At 48.5% G+C, this 16,090-nt stretch overlaps 2 protein-coding genes across 2 annotated transcripts; both read left to right on the top strand.

Moving 5' to 3' along the window:
- Positions 1-1,787: 1,787 nt before the first annotated feature.
- EI90DRAFT_3060919 (uncharacterized protein) lies at positions 1,788-3,202 on the top strand (the record flags this gene model as incomplete). The annotated part of the gene is given in 6 exon segments (XM_039060526.1): positions 1,788-1,892; positions 1,936-2,071; positions 2,191-2,297; positions 2,344-2,594; positions 2,605-2,607; positions 2,645-3,202. The coding sequence occupies 6 exon segments, from the start codon at positions 1,791-1,793 to the stop codon at positions 2,979-2,981; spliced, it is 936 nt and encodes a 311-aa protein (XP_038915346.1). The 3' UTR covers positions 2,982-3,202.
- A 1,638-nt stretch (positions 3,203-4,840) lies between these two features.
- Positions 4,841-5,632, top strand: EI90DRAFT_3016894 (uncharacterized protein; the record flags this gene model as incomplete). The annotated part of the gene is made up of 3 exons (XM_039057042.1): positions 4,841-5,032; positions 5,400-5,411; positions 5,468-5,632. The coding sequence occupies 3 exons, from the start codon at positions 4,841-4,843 to the stop codon at positions 5,630-5,632; spliced, it is 369 nt and encodes a 122-aa protein (XP_038915345.1).
- Between the last annotated feature and the right edge of the window lie 10,458 nt (positions 5,633-16,090).

Below are 16,090 nucleotides of genomic sequence, written 5' to 3'. Positions count from 1 at the left end.
AAGTAGGGCTCCGGAAGTCGGAGTTCGGAGTTCCAGGAGCCCGGAGCGGAGGTCGGGATTGTATGGATATGACACTGTTGTCACGCATCACACTGACCTTCCAGTTGAATGATCCTTGTCACACCATTTTTTTTTTGGCGCCAAAGTGGCTGTGTGAAATCAGATTAAATTCAATGAAAACAAAAGCCATCTGCAAGGAAGTAGTTTTTTTGGTGTAAAATGTATCAACACGAAGATTTGCCAGTTGGACATTTCCAGCGCCACTGTGGCTGGTGTCACACCAACCTTGCCACCTCTTCCAGTTGCTTGTCACACATCACAGGTTGACTATTTTGTGTCACACTTGGAACCTCAGCTGGTAATTGGTCGTGCGGGTACAGTATATGTACCACAGGCTGGGAAGCTAAAATGAATAAGAATGTGGACAATCCCAACACTCCTCATCCCAATAAATCCTCCTAATTTGCAGCTTTCCAGCAACACCAATTTCATCCAGATTGGTCCAATGGAAGCTGTGATATGAGATGTCAGGACACAACAAAGTTGCCTTGCCCATGTGACACCTTTTCAGTACAGGTGGCAGTGACGGGCTGCAGTCACTCCCATCATACCAACCGATAACCCTGATCCTGTGTAAGTGATCCCTTCAGAGTCCGCCTCAGGCACCACACCTAGCGTGACTCCGTGACATCGCCTACTCCGCCCACTTGGCCCTCACTGGGCTGCTACCATTCCTGCGCCTGACTCCAGCCCAACTCCGAGTCCAGCGCCGATACCATTGTCATCACCGCTATCATGGCCCTACACCCCTTCGTTTATTTATTTGTTATTGTTTGTTTTGACCCTTGGTCATTGCCAGCTGCTGTGCAGCCAACCCCGCTCCTTGTTCCCTTTTGCTTCCGGACCCTTCGGCCTTCGGCCTGGGTCCGCTTCCATTCATTCCTTCCTCCTATATATATCCTGTATGATACATTATAGTACTTTAGCTCTAATATCGATTTGACCATGACCTTCTATGTCCTGACCCCAGCAAGGCAACCCCAGTAAGTCTGAAATGAGGGCCAAGAGACAGCTAGGGGGCACAGCGCTCCTTTAGAGTCACTGAGGCCAAATGCCCTACCCTCGGGCCTTGTTCATGGCATCACAGCCATCGCGGCCTATAGTGGCCCGCAACGGTGACCTTCGGTGCCGACCCTGGACCAGTGTCTAACAAGCAGGTGGTCAAGGGTTGGGTTGTCACCTTGCCCCTCTTCTTGGTGTTGCTAGTTTTCTTCCTTTTCCTGGCACCAGTCCCCACTGAAGCCTTCCTTTTCTTCGACCCCTGTGTACTATAGTCAGTGCCCGATTGTGATTGATGAATGCTTAGCACTTATCAGGCTCTCCTTGTTGTCCTCTATTGTTTCCTTGCTCTTTTTTTCACCTTGAAACACAGTTAGCTAGGGTATGCGTATAGCCTCATGATTACCTCTGATCTTCCCCCCAGGTGCAGCCATCCTCCCTTGGCTAAACAGACAACGCCATGCCTCTTTCACTCTCTCCTTGGCTCTTGCTTCCCCTTCTGCTATTTCTGCAGAGATGGACGCTTGGGAGCTGGACAGAGGCACGTCTGTAGACATTGGGTGACAAGATGATGTCAACATTATGGGACAAATGAACCACATTGAGGAGATTCTGGCTGTTGAACACTCAGATCATGTAGACAACCTACACGAAGTGCTCACACGCCTCCATGACAAACTCAACATGAGTCCATTGCCATTTTGAGAGCATTTAACAGAATTCCATAGACAATGGACCATCTCCTTGGTCCCTGCAATCAACATGAGGATGAGGGTGCAAGTGAGCAAGATGCACACGAGGACCAGCCCAGCACGAGTCGCACCCAACAGCCAGTGAGTTCTTCGTTACCTTTGATCCTTCTTTAACCATTTCTAGTTTGCATACAATATGGAACAAATGCAAGACTATGCTGCCAATGGCCCGATGCCAATCAATACCCTCCACGATGAAAGTTGGTTTGTCGCCAAGACGCTTCTTTATTCCCTTAATGCAAAGAACAAATTGAAGCGGCTTGGAGATCAATTCGCTTTGTATGCGAATTGGGATAATGGGTATCCCTATGCTTGGTCAACATGAATGGGTGAGACATCACTCTCCATCCTCCTCCTTGATCTGAATTTGGTTGAAAGTGTTCTCTGTTTCAAGTCCCTACTGAGACAGAGGCTACTTTTAATTCTGAAATCACATCCATATTGGCCCAAGATGACCCATTGTCACAGTTTGACAAGATTGTCGAAGTGAGTCCCCTTCCCAACTTGCGATCCCTCTTGATCATTTTCCTAGCTTCGAAGGAAATGTTTGCATCAAGGATTGCTTCAATGCGTTTCCCTTGATGTTCTAGAGTCTCTCCTCGTACTTGTAGAGACAGCAGACTACATCACAAGGGAGGATTCTCACATGCCCATCTCACCTATGTTCGAACATGTCCTGCACTCGCGTTTTTCTTTGGAAAACCCCCACAAGCATTCATGTGACTCTTGCCACCTTCCAAAGGAAATTACGGCCACAACGCATTGGCTTAATTCATATTTCTATGTCAGTAAGTTGCACAACTAATGATGTCTAATTGACATTCTCGTTAGTAGGGTCCTATTGTTGTCCTCACACCACCCTTCCATATCACTCTCTATCATAGTATGGGATTTTCGAAACGGTTTGGGAACCCTGAAATCGACATTTGGATTGCCTTGTGCAACCATGATGGATGCACACTTGTAGATGATCGAAAAGCAGGTGCTATATATGCACTCAAAAAGTTGATGCACTTGGCCTTTGACCGAGATGTTGCGAAATATGCTCGTGAATTGGCGATCAAACTCCACTCCTATGACCTCGCTACTCGTGTTAAACGCCATCATGGACGTGACAGAAATGCTACTAACCGATGGGAGGCTGCTAACTGCCCAGCAGTGTCAGGCTAGCTGCTTCATGCTGCTGCATTTGACAGACTCATTGCCTCGCGTTGGACAACAAGCAGCGGTTCCAATGTCTCACCATGTTTCATGATTTCACTGCGCTGCTACACGTTTGCCATTGTTATTAGCCCATTTATACTGCTTTACAAGGTCTCCCTAAGTGCCTCAACACCTTGGATGTACACAGGTATTATGCATAAGACTCGTAGTTCTATCATACCTATGTCACATAAAACTTATACATGAATCGAGACAGTCCTCAGCATCATTGTTATAGGAATGGACCTAGAATCTTATGGTCCATGACTGAACATTCAAACCTTTGGTCCCTCCACCTTTATTTCATTGTCAAACCCCATGCCAAGCTTTCCCACTGGGTTTTGGTGCTGGCTGGGGGATTTGTTGATTTCCAAGGGACTTCCCTTGGCCATTACAACCATTGTATTAGATAGATACAAGTCATATGACATGTATGGCAAATGCCGAGATGTTTTCTCATTATCAAATACATAACCCACAAACCTTGTACCGCGATTGTAACATCCTCACCATTGTGTCACCACTGTAAACTCAACCTGTAACCCTGGAACCATGTCCACCTCCCTATTCATCCTCTCCATGACAAAACCGCAACGAGGAGGGCATTCCCATGCCCAACCTCCTGCTGCCCACTCCCACCAGTCCACCGGGTGGTCGAGTGGTTACTCCCATCCTACCAGAAGTTCCCTATCAGGAACTGTAGCCGATCCCACCTCCTCAGGAGAAGGATACAGTCCAGGCAGCTCCAGGATGCACGCACCTGCAGGTCCCACTTCCCACGGTCACCCACTACCGTGCACTGGTCCACCAGCCCGCTTTCCCCAACAACTCCCACTACCGGTATGCTCCCATGAGCGCCAAGTCACCGATAGCCACCAACTGGGTGACTCCCTTTGGGAGTCCCAGTATCCCTCACTACCGGTACGCTCCATTGAGCGCCAAGTTACCGCTAGCCAAACACTCCCAGCACACCCGCTACCGGCACGCTCCCAGGAGTGCCAAGTCCCCGTTAGCAGACAGCCAGGTGGCTCCCTCAAGGAGCCCACATCATACTCGCTACCGGTATGCTCCCAGGAGCGCCAAGTTACCGTTGGCCGACACACAGGTTGTGTTAAAAACCCCGGAGGTAGTGGAAGAGGGGGGTAAATGCGTGAGTCCGAATGCAGGCGGGGCTCAACTAGAGGGGGGTCCGAGGGCTCCGGTAGTGAACCGAAGCTTCTCAGGGAGCCCAGTTCTGCTGGATGGTACAAGAGGCTCTAAGAAGGATGCGGCCTCAGCGACTCGGAGGGAGCGCTGTGCCTCCGTTACGTCTCAGTTAGTCCTTGTATTTCTTATGTCTGAGGTGTCTTGTAGAACAGGAACAGGAATCACTCAGAGGGACTTTGGGTGGCATTTTAGTCGAGATTAGAACTGAGGAACTACAGGTTCTAATCTACGTGTATTTATTAAAGGAGGATGGGGAGGACTTTAGTCAAAGCCCGAAATGACAAAATGGGGAAAACACCGAAAGGTACCGAATGATACCGAGAGGTACCGAAAGGTTCCGAACGATATCTAAAACGGGGAACCAAGGTGTCGGGCCAAGGAGGGCGGAGTTGGAGGCCGGAAAATGAATGGGGAAGACAAATGGATAAAGGGGGTTAGCCGACTGAATGGTAGTAAGAAGGTAGTCGTGCTAAGAATGGGAGATGACTAATAAGTGATAACGTGAGGGAGATCACCGAAGGATGCGGGTAGCTCCGAAAGCGGAGTTGCGTATCCGAAGGATGTTGGGTGACTCAAATAAATGAAATGGGTGGAGGAAGGGTTTAAGGGCATGTCACGGGATGTCGGAGGTCCGTCAGGATATCGGAGCAAATCCGGGATCTCCGAATGTTCCGACTCGGGACCGAGGTTCCGGGATGGGAGTGGCCAAGGTTCGGTGTGCCGCAACCAGACCGGAGCTGAGACAGTCAGGAGGGAAGGTGACTTGGAGAGTGGGGAGGCAAGGTGTAGGGGATGGTGAAGTTGTTAGGAAGGTGTGATGTGGTGGGAGTGCGCGGGGTCGGGATTCCGGGATATGACAGGTTGTACTTCCATACACCCATCCTATTCTGCTCTCCCTCCGATGGCTATGCAGCCACCTCCATTAGTGAGCCGAACGGCTCAGGTTGGGTTCCCCGGAACCCATTCCCGTAACAATCATGTGCTGAGTGGCAACAATGATGCAGCATGTCACGTAAAGCTGTTTGGCCCACAGTGTGTGTGTGTGTGTGTGAGTTCTGGATATTTAACGTGTAGGCTGCCTGAATTGGGCACCAAGGGCACAGATCATGACAATCTGAAATTATGCACAAATAGAGAAATCAAAGCGTGGTTAGCATCGGAATTCTAGTGAATTCCTAGCTGTCTCCGAGGGTGAGTGTATAGGGGTGTGGTAGAAACAGATGCCAGCTCCTTGTATTGTTGGCCAGACAAATGCCTTCATGCCTCTTGATGCTTTGGAGTATCATGGGGACAGGGAAACTGCACCTGAGAATGTTGGCCAGACCAACTCCTTTGTGCCTCTTGGTCTTTTGGAGAACCGCATGAATGAAAAGGGAGCTGTTAGATGCCCACATGGAAACCGTGTGTTTTAGAAACCACCCAATGTTATAGCAAATGGTGGAGAGGAAAGACGCCCAACTAGTTGCTGGGAGCACAATGAAAGGGGGGAGCGGATGGAAAAGGTGGCACAGAAAGGCCAATGCAGGATAGCTCAACGTGTAACTGCCATCCACACCATTATCCATGGTGGCAAAGGAGAACCTCTTAGACCTGACTGACCACATTGGGCACTGGGGGAGCCTCTAGACCAACGGCAAGGTGGGTTCTCATCCTAGAGGGTTCGGCATGCTGCGCTAACGAGCGTTGAGTCTCTTGCCATTTTCTTGGGGAGCATTAGGGCTCCTTGTGGATGGTGAGCATTCTGTCATTCCTTGATTGTGCAATGCTTTAAGGAACTCACGTGGTCTAAGGCGAGTTACTCGCCTTAACCCATGTGACCACAGTGTACTTATTGTTGTTTAATGTTCAAGACTGCACCAATCAGACTTGATGCTTCTCCTGCTCGATCAGACCCTGCTGTGCCTGTCTCAGCACTGCACTCCCCCCTTTGCCTCTTTCACAAGTTGCTGCACAAACCTGACCATTTGATGGACCCAAGAACTATGCTGGGTTTTCTGGTGTGGATGCATGAAGCGAACCATACCGGGTATGTACTGGACTTCATGAGAGTGCTCATGACGAATCAGGCCATTAATGTCAGAGACCAGGTTGAGACGAGGGAATGTCTCCATGGCAGAGGGCTTCGGCCTCAGCGACTTATGCCAGGAGCGCTGTGCCGAGTTACACGTCCATGCCCTAATTTACTTACTGGCAAACGAGAACTAAAAGGGGGTCAACTCTAGTCGATTTTATTACTGAGGTGTAACCTATGTACAAGTTGAGTATATATAGTTACAACAAGGGCGGGCCCATAAATGGTGGGGCCAAGCGGAGCGGAGCTAACAGAGTTAAACATTAGCCGATTAAATATTACTGACAAGTCGGGTTACAGGGTTAGCAGAATGGTAGGTGATAACCCAGAAATGGAAAGGAGGGATAGACCCAAAGGTGGGCTTGCACGGCAAGCAAGTGTATTGCCCAGCAGAGGTGGGAGTGCGCTAGCGGACGTCAGAGCTGTCCGGAAGCCTTTGGGGCTCTGTACTTAGGGAGGCATAGGTAATATATTGAAAAGAGGGGGTGGTGACCATCGAGGGAAGCAGAGGTGATTGCAGAATATGGGAGCTCTGAGGTTAGTGAAGAAGGAGCGGAGATAGTCCGGAGAGATCAGAGGCAGTGGAAGTCGCTGGCTGTGGATGGATATGACAATTACTGTAACAGGGCTTTCACAATGCCCCTTCCTTGTCAGCTGTTCACATCTGTGAGTAAAAGGCCAACTTGCTGCTCTCACACTCATGAACCACTGCCTCTCCCACTCTCTGTCAGGGGACGTGCATGCTCGCGCAGGATGCTCCAATAACCTAGTTGTGATTAAAGCTGGGGGAAAGGGATGTCCCCATCGTAGGGTCAGCTATATACATGTAGAGTCCGGCAATAAGGAAACCAGGTGGATTGCCGATAGAATCACGTGATCATAGAATGTTCCAGAACAATGCCAGAGATGATCTGGGTCACCGGGGCTTAGGTAAGCGGAGTAGACGGGAATTACCGGCATACTTCCCACGTGCATATGCGCAGCCAGCATAGGGTCCATGGTCGTTGCTGATCCCTGACACTCTCTAGGTTGCTGTTCTCTTGCTCATATCTGCTGCTGCAGTTTGACTAGTTTTGCGTCTCCCACCCCCTCCCCTTTCACCACCTTATGATGCAGTTCGTGTTGGCTTCCATATCCTTTTTTCCAACTGTTTCTGATTTTGTGCATATTAATTGGCTTTCCTGATTTCTAACCATTTCCGTATTATTAGTTCTAGCACTCTGGTTTCCTTTGGGTCTGCTGCACACAGGAAACTCTCCTTGACCTCGTGTACAGCATACCTACTTATGCCCTTTCAAATGCTGATTTTTGTGTATGCTCAGTTTGTTTTTTCTCATCATCTCTCAGTATTTTCTAGTGTTGGTTTTTGCTGCCCTTTCATATTGGTATGTAATATTCTTTCTTTTCTTCGCATCCTGCTGCCATGCCTTTGGCTTCAATGCCATTGGCCCCTTGTGCCATCGTGCTTACTGTTGCACTTCAGCCTATGTGCCATCTTTGCACCTACTGATTCACTCAGCCTTTTGCACTGATTCATCTGCCATTTTGCTTTTTTTTATCTCAGTCTTTTTGTCTTTTCTGATTTTTTATTTTTCGTTAATAGTTTGACTGTTCAATTGTAAGTATTTGGTCTTACTAGGGGTGAAGGCATTGTGACCTTCGGTTACATGGGTAGGATCCCATTTACAACTTTGGTGATAGCCTCTCTTTTTCATATTTCAGTTCTTCCCTATTTGTTTGTAACCTCTCTGTTCTTTCGTCGATCTTTGCTTGCATCTGCATTTTTTGCATTACCCACCACCATTGGAGGACTATCTCATGGTGTCTCCCTCATCATGGACCACAGCCTGCTTGGTTCCAGGCCGCATGCTGCACAGAGTGGAACAGTCTCAGCTGTGGTGCAGCCTAAAACCTAACATGTCAACAGGAATGTCCGCGCACTTAAAAGGGTGCTCTCACCTATGCCTCCTGTTCCCCAGCCATTGCCAGCCCGTTCTTCCTCGGTGAGTCAGAATGCTTCGATTCAGCCTTGGTCTGAAATCGCTGCCATCGCCTAACAACCTTCCTTGCCTACTTCCAGTATTTACAGCCCTTTCTATTTATCTATCGGAGATCTTGTGATCATACTATGTCCCAGAATGTCGACACCCAAGCTGCAGCCACCCAAAGCATGCAAGCCCTGAATGCACAAGATGCCCCTCCCATCGTCGAAGATCTGATTCTCACAGCACTGGAGGGAGCTGTTGGGACGATTCAGCCCTCCTTCGAGACTTTGACGAGCTTGTTGCCGCATTTGGCCGTCAATCACTCAACCTGGGAGACGCCTGCCAGCCACTCCTCCTCCTTGACAGAGTCCAATTGTTCAACAGCCAAGAAGCGTTCAGACGCTACACTGCACACCTTGAACAATCAGTCAGATCCAGACAAGACACCATCGCCTGGGGGGAATGCGGAAACGCTCATGCTGATCAATCAAGCAGCCAGCTATATGCCTGGAACTGGGAACTCCCTGGGGGAGGTGCACCCTGGGATGTTGATGCCCTACTCACTGGAGCAGAAAAGACCCAACATCTCTGCAATGTGTCTCCCAATGCAGCGAAAAAATACACACCTGATGCAACAGCATGGCTTGTAGAGAAACCTGGTTTGAATGGCCAAATGAAGTTCTGCAGACCCATTTTTAGAGCGATTGGCAAAGTTGACATGCCTCTCGCAAGGAAGACTTTTAAGGAAAACAAAATTTATTTCCATGCAATCACTCAGAGATTGATCGAAAAGGTAATGACCCTATGCTGTAGAATCAGAGAGAGGGATGACTAACAGAATGGTATAGGATCTTGGACTCATTTAAGGCTTGAAAAAAATATCTTCACAACGTATTGAAATTAGTGTATAATAGAGGATTTACGTTCTCCAGTACATATAAGCGAACATCCTTCACACCAGTGCGTAACTTTTTTCCAGTATTTCGTTCCCACTATGTAACATGGTGTCAGCGACAATATCCATTATACATTTGAGCTCCACAAATTGCTTACTCTGTAAAGCATTTTGTACACTAGCAGTCGCTGTCATATCCATCCACGGCCATCGACTTCCACCGCTTCCAATCCCTCCGGACTACCTCCGCTCCTTCTCCACTAACCTTGGAGCTCCCATATTCCGCAATCACCTCGGTATCCCTCGATGGTCACCACCCCCTCTTTTTAATTTATTACCTATGCCTCCCTAAGTATGGAGCCCTGAAGGCTTCTGGACAGCTCCAACGTTCGCTAGCGCACTCCCGCCTCCACTGGGCAATACACTCGCTTGCCCTGCAAGCCCACCTTTGGGCCTATCCCTCCTTTCCGTTTCTGGGTCATCGCCTACCATTCCGCTAACCCCATAACCCGACTTGTTGGTAATATTCAATCGGCTAATGTTTAACTCCGTTAGCTCCGCTCCGCTCGGCCCTGCCATTTACGGGCCTGTCCTCATTGTAACTATATATACTCAACTTGTACATAGGTTACACCTCAGTAATAAAAGTGACTAGAGTTTACCCCCTTTAGTTCTGGTTGCCAGTTAGTAAGTTAGGGCACAGACATGTTACTTGGCACAGCACTCCTGGCATAAGTCGCTGAGGCCGAAGCCCTCTGCCACGGAGACATTCCTTTGTCTCGATCTGGTCTCTGACAGTCGCTCTCTCGCCTCCTAGACACATAATGAGGCACACAATCTTTGAGAGAAAAGCAGTGGTCCTCAGTGCGGGATTTCCTGGCAATTTTGAAATATATGGGATAACCTGGTGAGAATTTTTCTTCACAAGTTCTTCACAGGGATGGCAAGGGGTGGTGGTTGTGAAAGGGGTGAGGGGCCATGGACCCAATCCTATGGGGGGGAAGAAATGCAAGACATCATGAACTAGTTATGCTCCCACAAGACAGGCTTAGTTGACAGTCAACTCTGCTGTGGAATCAGCCTCTGTCACATGCCTTGCCATCAGAGTTCCAATCAATGAAGAAAGTGAGTTGCTTTATCTCATGTGTAGTGACTGGTGACTTATTTTTGTTGTGGACTCTCATTAGTGTGTAGGCTGTTATATTTCTGCAAGTACGAAGGAGGGGTTCTCCTCTCAACCTGGTGATATCATTTTTGTTGCAGACGCTCATTAGCACTGCTAGAAATGCTGATTAACCTCACCCTATAGCATTATCATGCATTCAATTTTTTTTTTATCCCTCTTCATTGGGCTCAGCTTCTGATGCTCCCTGGAGGTCCTGCACTTTGGCTTAATGAGAGCACATCTCTCAAGGCGTTCAACCACCAGGCAGAAGTAGAGCCCTTAAATATATATTTTTTCCCTTTGATTTTTTGACTTGTAATGCGGTGCTATCATTTCTGTAGTCATGGCAACCCATCATCTGTTGTGATAGTCACATGATTTCTCCTCTGGGATGAGAGCCCACCTTGTCATGGTCTGGAGGCTGCCCCAAGAATGGCTCTAAGAGGCTCTCCCATGTATAAACTATCCTTGTTGCCCTGCCGCTTGTTTGATGCTACCTGAATGTTGTGCTGTGTCATCTCCACTGCCCACATGCCCCATGCCACATACTGTACCAACGTTGATGCATGTTTTGTTTGACATCATTACATGTGTATTTAGCTAAGTAATCTTGCAAACAAATAGACAGGCACAAGAGGATTAGAACAGCCCGACCTAATGTCACCTGCCTGTTTGCATCCATAACCAGCTGAGGGGCATCAGCTGGTTACGGATGCAAATGGGATAGTCATCGTTCCTCAATTGTGCAATGTCAAGCTGTTCCCCCATAATCCTTGTACCCATGCATGACCATTCAGATTGTGTACGAGTCTACGACGAATCTTGTGTGTGCCAGCTCTTGTGCGGCTTCCATGGACTGTGTTGTGAGGTGGCAACTTGTTGCATCTATAGAAGAACCTGGAAATAGGCTATTACCGCTACACCCTTGATACTGCTTGACACTGGCCAACACCCTAGGATGGGGACAGAGCCCACATGCACATCCGAGGTACAGTCGTGGACAGGCAAATACATTAAAGTTTCCAGACTGGAATTTTTCATCACAATAAGCTCAATTTTGAGGGAAACAAATTCTTATTGGGTGTAGCTACCCAAAAACGGTGTTTTTAGATTTTTCTCTCTTTTTTTTTTAGCCCCGGACAATTTTTTGAGCAAAAATTTTCACATGTTATGAGTATTTGAGTGACTTCGCAAGAGTATATCAACATTTAGAAGGCTCAGGTGAATTTAAGTTGAGAATGGCCTCCATTGCAGCCATTGCTGCTCCAGATGCAGTGCGATGGCCCTTCTGTTTTTTTACTGCCCACTCTGCAGCCTTCCCAGTCAACCCACTACGATATGCATCCATAAAACGCCATGCACGATTAATAAACTTGCGAATAGTGCTGAGGGGGCATGAGTTCAAACACTCAAGCACTGCTGTCTTGGCAGCTGCAAAGGAAGGTTTCCAAATGTCACGATATCGGTACTTGCAATACCCCCAGTACTGTGAAACCATTAGACACATGCCAAGGAATATTTGAAAACAAAACATACCATTTCAATCGGATTGAGCTCGCAGTGAAACTTTGGCAAGAACATGCAAAGATGTCCGGCTTTCTCAATTAGTTCCTCGAGCATAGATTTCTGATTAATGAAATCAGATTGCCGACTAAGAATGCGTGCAAGGCAGCAGTCTGTGTTCTCAAATGAACAGACTGGCTTGCATTTTGCATTTATCCCTTTTGTATCAAAGCCACGCTCTGTCAACACCGACTCTAGACCTTTTGCTTTGCCATCGGGGGTTTTCATTGCTTGCTTCTTTCCGCGTTGGGAGATGTCTGGGACACTCTCATCATTTGGGATCACTGTATCATGTCGAATTCTCTGTTTTCCACCATCAGATCGATTCATGTCGAAAGCATTCAGGGCATCGGGGCCAAGTGACGCGTGGGCTGAGGACTGGTCAAAAATGAATAGAGCCTGACATCCTGGATAAGCACGCTCAAAAATTGGAATGGCCTTGGTCCGCATTTGATCCAACAGTTGATTAGTGTCCCACCAAGAATCACCACCAGTCCCAGGATAGATTATTTTTCGAGCATCGTTGTCTTCTGATATTGTCCCATCTGAGTTGGCAACCACGAGCCGGCCACTCTCCTCATTAATGAAGTCAGAGACATGAATGAGCTGGCCACGGCTCTTCTTTTGAAGGATTGTCTCCCCTGGTTTGAGCCTAGATTAGAGAAATGCAATGTGAATTGTTAATGAATTGATTGAGTGCCGCAAAATAATCGGTATTTCATACCACACGCTTTGTTTGAACTCACTTGCATGGAAGCAAGTCTCATCATGGAATAAGGGAATGAGGCGCTTCTCCCCCTCTTCTAGAAGGGGCTCTTTGCACTCCAGGTTATAGCCATGATATTGAGTCATGCGGCGCTCAAGCTCTTTCATCCGTGGCAAAAACACCTCATTGCGATATTTTACCACATCCTCCCGCTCATGACCATCCATATATACACCCTTTCTCAGCACACATCGCCGATATCCCATCCTCAGAAGCCACTGCCTAGCTGTCCGATGTGAGAGTGGGCGCTTAAGCACGATGCCGAGTTCTGGCAGTATAGTGGTGTTGAGGGCTTGGCAGAATGTTGAAGGTGTCATCTCCTTTGAACTTTGGTTTGCCAGCCACGCACGGACAGCAGCTGAAACATCTGGGTCTTCCAGGTGAGATGAGCCTTTTCTGTATCCGCCACGCCACTCAATTGGAAGAGTTTCATGTTTTTCATAATATCGCGCAAGAGCCCGAACACGCGATGCAAAGTATGCACCATCTCCATCATGCCAGTCAATGGCTATGTGAATACTTGCTGCAATCCATTTATAGCCTTTGATACGCAGAGTCGCAAAGCTTCGGAGCAGCTCATATTGATGCAACTTCGTCTGAAGTCAGCATCACATCCCTAAAGTAAGGGCTCATAGTTGCTTACTTGGCGCAATGACAAGCTAACTTTCTTCTTCTTCTGTTGATCCAGGATATCATCGATTCCATCCCGCAATTCCTCCCACGATTTCAATTTCGGCTTCACCAGTGATGGTTGCACGACATTGTTCATCAAATCATTCACTTCTTCATCATCAACCCCATCCATAGCATCAATTCTGTCACCCACACCATCACTTTCATCCATCTCAGTGTGTTGGTCTGGGATCTGACGCTGGCGCTTCCCCATGGACTCGGGTTCAGTCAGCGGAAGTGGTATTCCCATAATATGCGGCGCGCGCCTTCGCTTTGCTGGAAGTGGGGTTGGAAGTGGGTCATTGTCATCTACCAGTGCCACCGCTGGTGTGTCGCAAGGAGTGGGATTGGGGCCGACCTCACTGGACTCGGAATTCAGGGACTCAACCGCACTTGCAAGATAGGATGGATTTGAAGTGGAAGATGAGGGACAGGGTTTATGGAAGGATTGGGCCCGGGGAGTGCATTTGAGCCCAGTTAAACTCGTCTGTGTCAGTCTTTCTTTCTTTTCCTTCGCTCTCCATCTGCGCTTTGACCGTTCACACTTGTTTGCTATGACAGGCCCGGTGGAGTAAGGCATCTTTGCCTCATGCAACTCTGTAGGTTCCTATGGTCAACTAGGATTCCAATATAAGGGACACTCACTATTTTTCCTTTCTCCAGCCACCTGTGCAGCTTTTGCATGCGCTTTCAAACTTGCCGGACTCACACCCTTCTTGGGGATATAATCGAGTTTGTCGACATACTCCGCTATTGCTGCCACCCTCTTTGCCATTGTGTTTTGTAAGCTTGTATCCTCCTTGCTCTCTCCATTGTCCATGTATGAATTGATGTCTTCACCAGAGTCCGACACACTGAAATCCTCATCTTCGGAAGCAAGGAATGGGATTAGCGGGTATGATTCTGAGTTTTGACTGTAGTCAGGGCCCCAATCATCATTTTCGCTATTATCAACTGCTTCTGGGACAGATTGGAGCCAGCTGAGGAGTGACATCAAGCGCCGGATACTAAACAGGGAAGGCAGCGCTCCGCTACTTCGGAAGCAAAACCCTCGCAGCATGTTGATCATCACATTCACGCTTCAAACCCATCTCCCCTGGAAATCTGAATTCAAAATCACATTCTGCTTGCAATTGTCTTTAATTTGATGTATTTTTCGAGCATAGGCGCTTATTTTTGAGCGTGCGGACAATTTTTCTCCAAAATCAAGAAATCAAATCTTTGAATTCATGCTTATGGTTGGTGGGAAATGATTACTAGGGATGTAATGAACTGTTTCCTGGCGTTTGAGACTTTTCGCGAATATATTTAGCCTCCCTTAAAACCTTAATGGGTTTGCCTGTCCACGACTGTAGAAGCCACCGATGCCTTCTCATCGAGGATGATGAAGATGCAAGAAGAGGCAAAGGCGGTGCTAGAGCTTGCAGTGGACGAGATGGCCTGCTACTACAACCAGAATCGCGAGGTGGCCCCTACGTACCAAGAAGGTGAGCAGGTCTGGCTCAGCACCCAGAATTACACGACAGACTGCCCAATCAAGAAGCTGGACCATAAATGGACCAGTCCCTTCATGATTATTAAAGTTGTCTCCCCCACCGCTGTCAAACTCCGGCTCACCGCCCAACAAAGAGGGATTCACCCAGTCATATCTGTGACGAACATCAGACCACACCGCCCTGATGAGATTGCAGAACGCCCCACCAACCCCCACCCAGGCCCAGACCTTGTAGATGGAGAAGAGGAGTATGAAGTAGAGAAAATCCTGGACTCTAAGTGGCTATGCCGAAAACTCCGGTACCTGGTAAAGTATACAGGCTGGCCACACTCGGAAAACCAATGGCTCACACGCGACCACCTAACCCACACCTCAGACCTAGTTGAGGAGTTCCATCGGACACACCCACATGCCCCAGGGAGAGAAAGAGAGAACCGTCCAGCCACTTCGAGGTGAAGTGGCTTAAGAGGGGGGTGATGTCAGGGCACACCCTACCTGACCCTGCGCCACACCACCCTACTCCGCTCCCCCCACTATCACTCCCCATTTCTTCTTTCTTTCTATTTCCGTTCCACAGTTGACTTCCCCTTCTCTATGTATCACTACACACCTAACCCCCCTCCCCTGGTCGCCACACCCGCCGCGTGCATTCCTGCTCACAGAGTGGCACACCTCCGGGATCTCCCACGGAGATACCCAGGGAAGTGCAGCTGTGTGCAGAGATGACATGGCTCCCCCCATGTGACCCCAACCGCATGTATATAATAGTGCCTGGGGTGGGAACAGAAGAAGCAGCCTTCTTCCCAACTTCCCACTTCAGACTAAGTGGTCAGGGACGCTCACCCCGCGATGGGACTGCCACTATGCATAGCTGACACCTGTCCCATCGAGTCCCTTGCGCTGGGACCTCGCCACTTTCGGAGCTGTCCCTGACACGTACCAGCAATGGGGTATACGACTGTTTGTTGGGCAAAGAGTCTGTGTCAACGGGTACTTGGCGCTCATATGAGTGTACTGGTGATGGGGTGGGTAGTCATTCAGAGGTTGAGCGACATGTAGTGGGATTGGCGGCTACTTGGTGCTCACAAGAGCATGCCGGTGACAAGGGTGACAGGCCTGAATCGAGTATGAGTCCATCCATAGAGTTGACCAGTTTCTCACTGTGGAGTGAGACAGATGAGAGCCCTGTGCCTGGGCGAATGACGTGAGTTGTAACAGAAGATGTTCATGCATACCTGTCAGGGACGACTCCCAGGTC

This window comes from Cantharellus anzutake (genome assembly GCF_015039405.1).
Source record: "Cantharellus anzutake strain C23 chromosome Unknown EI90scaffold_28, whole genome shotgun sequence".
NCBI lineage: Eukaryota > Fungi > Basidiomycota > Agaricomycetes > Cantharellales > Hydnaceae > Cantharellus > Cantharellus anzutake.
The sequence above is the reverse complement of the archived record's forward strand: the minus strand, read 5'-3'. Positions and strand labels throughout refer to the sequence as shown.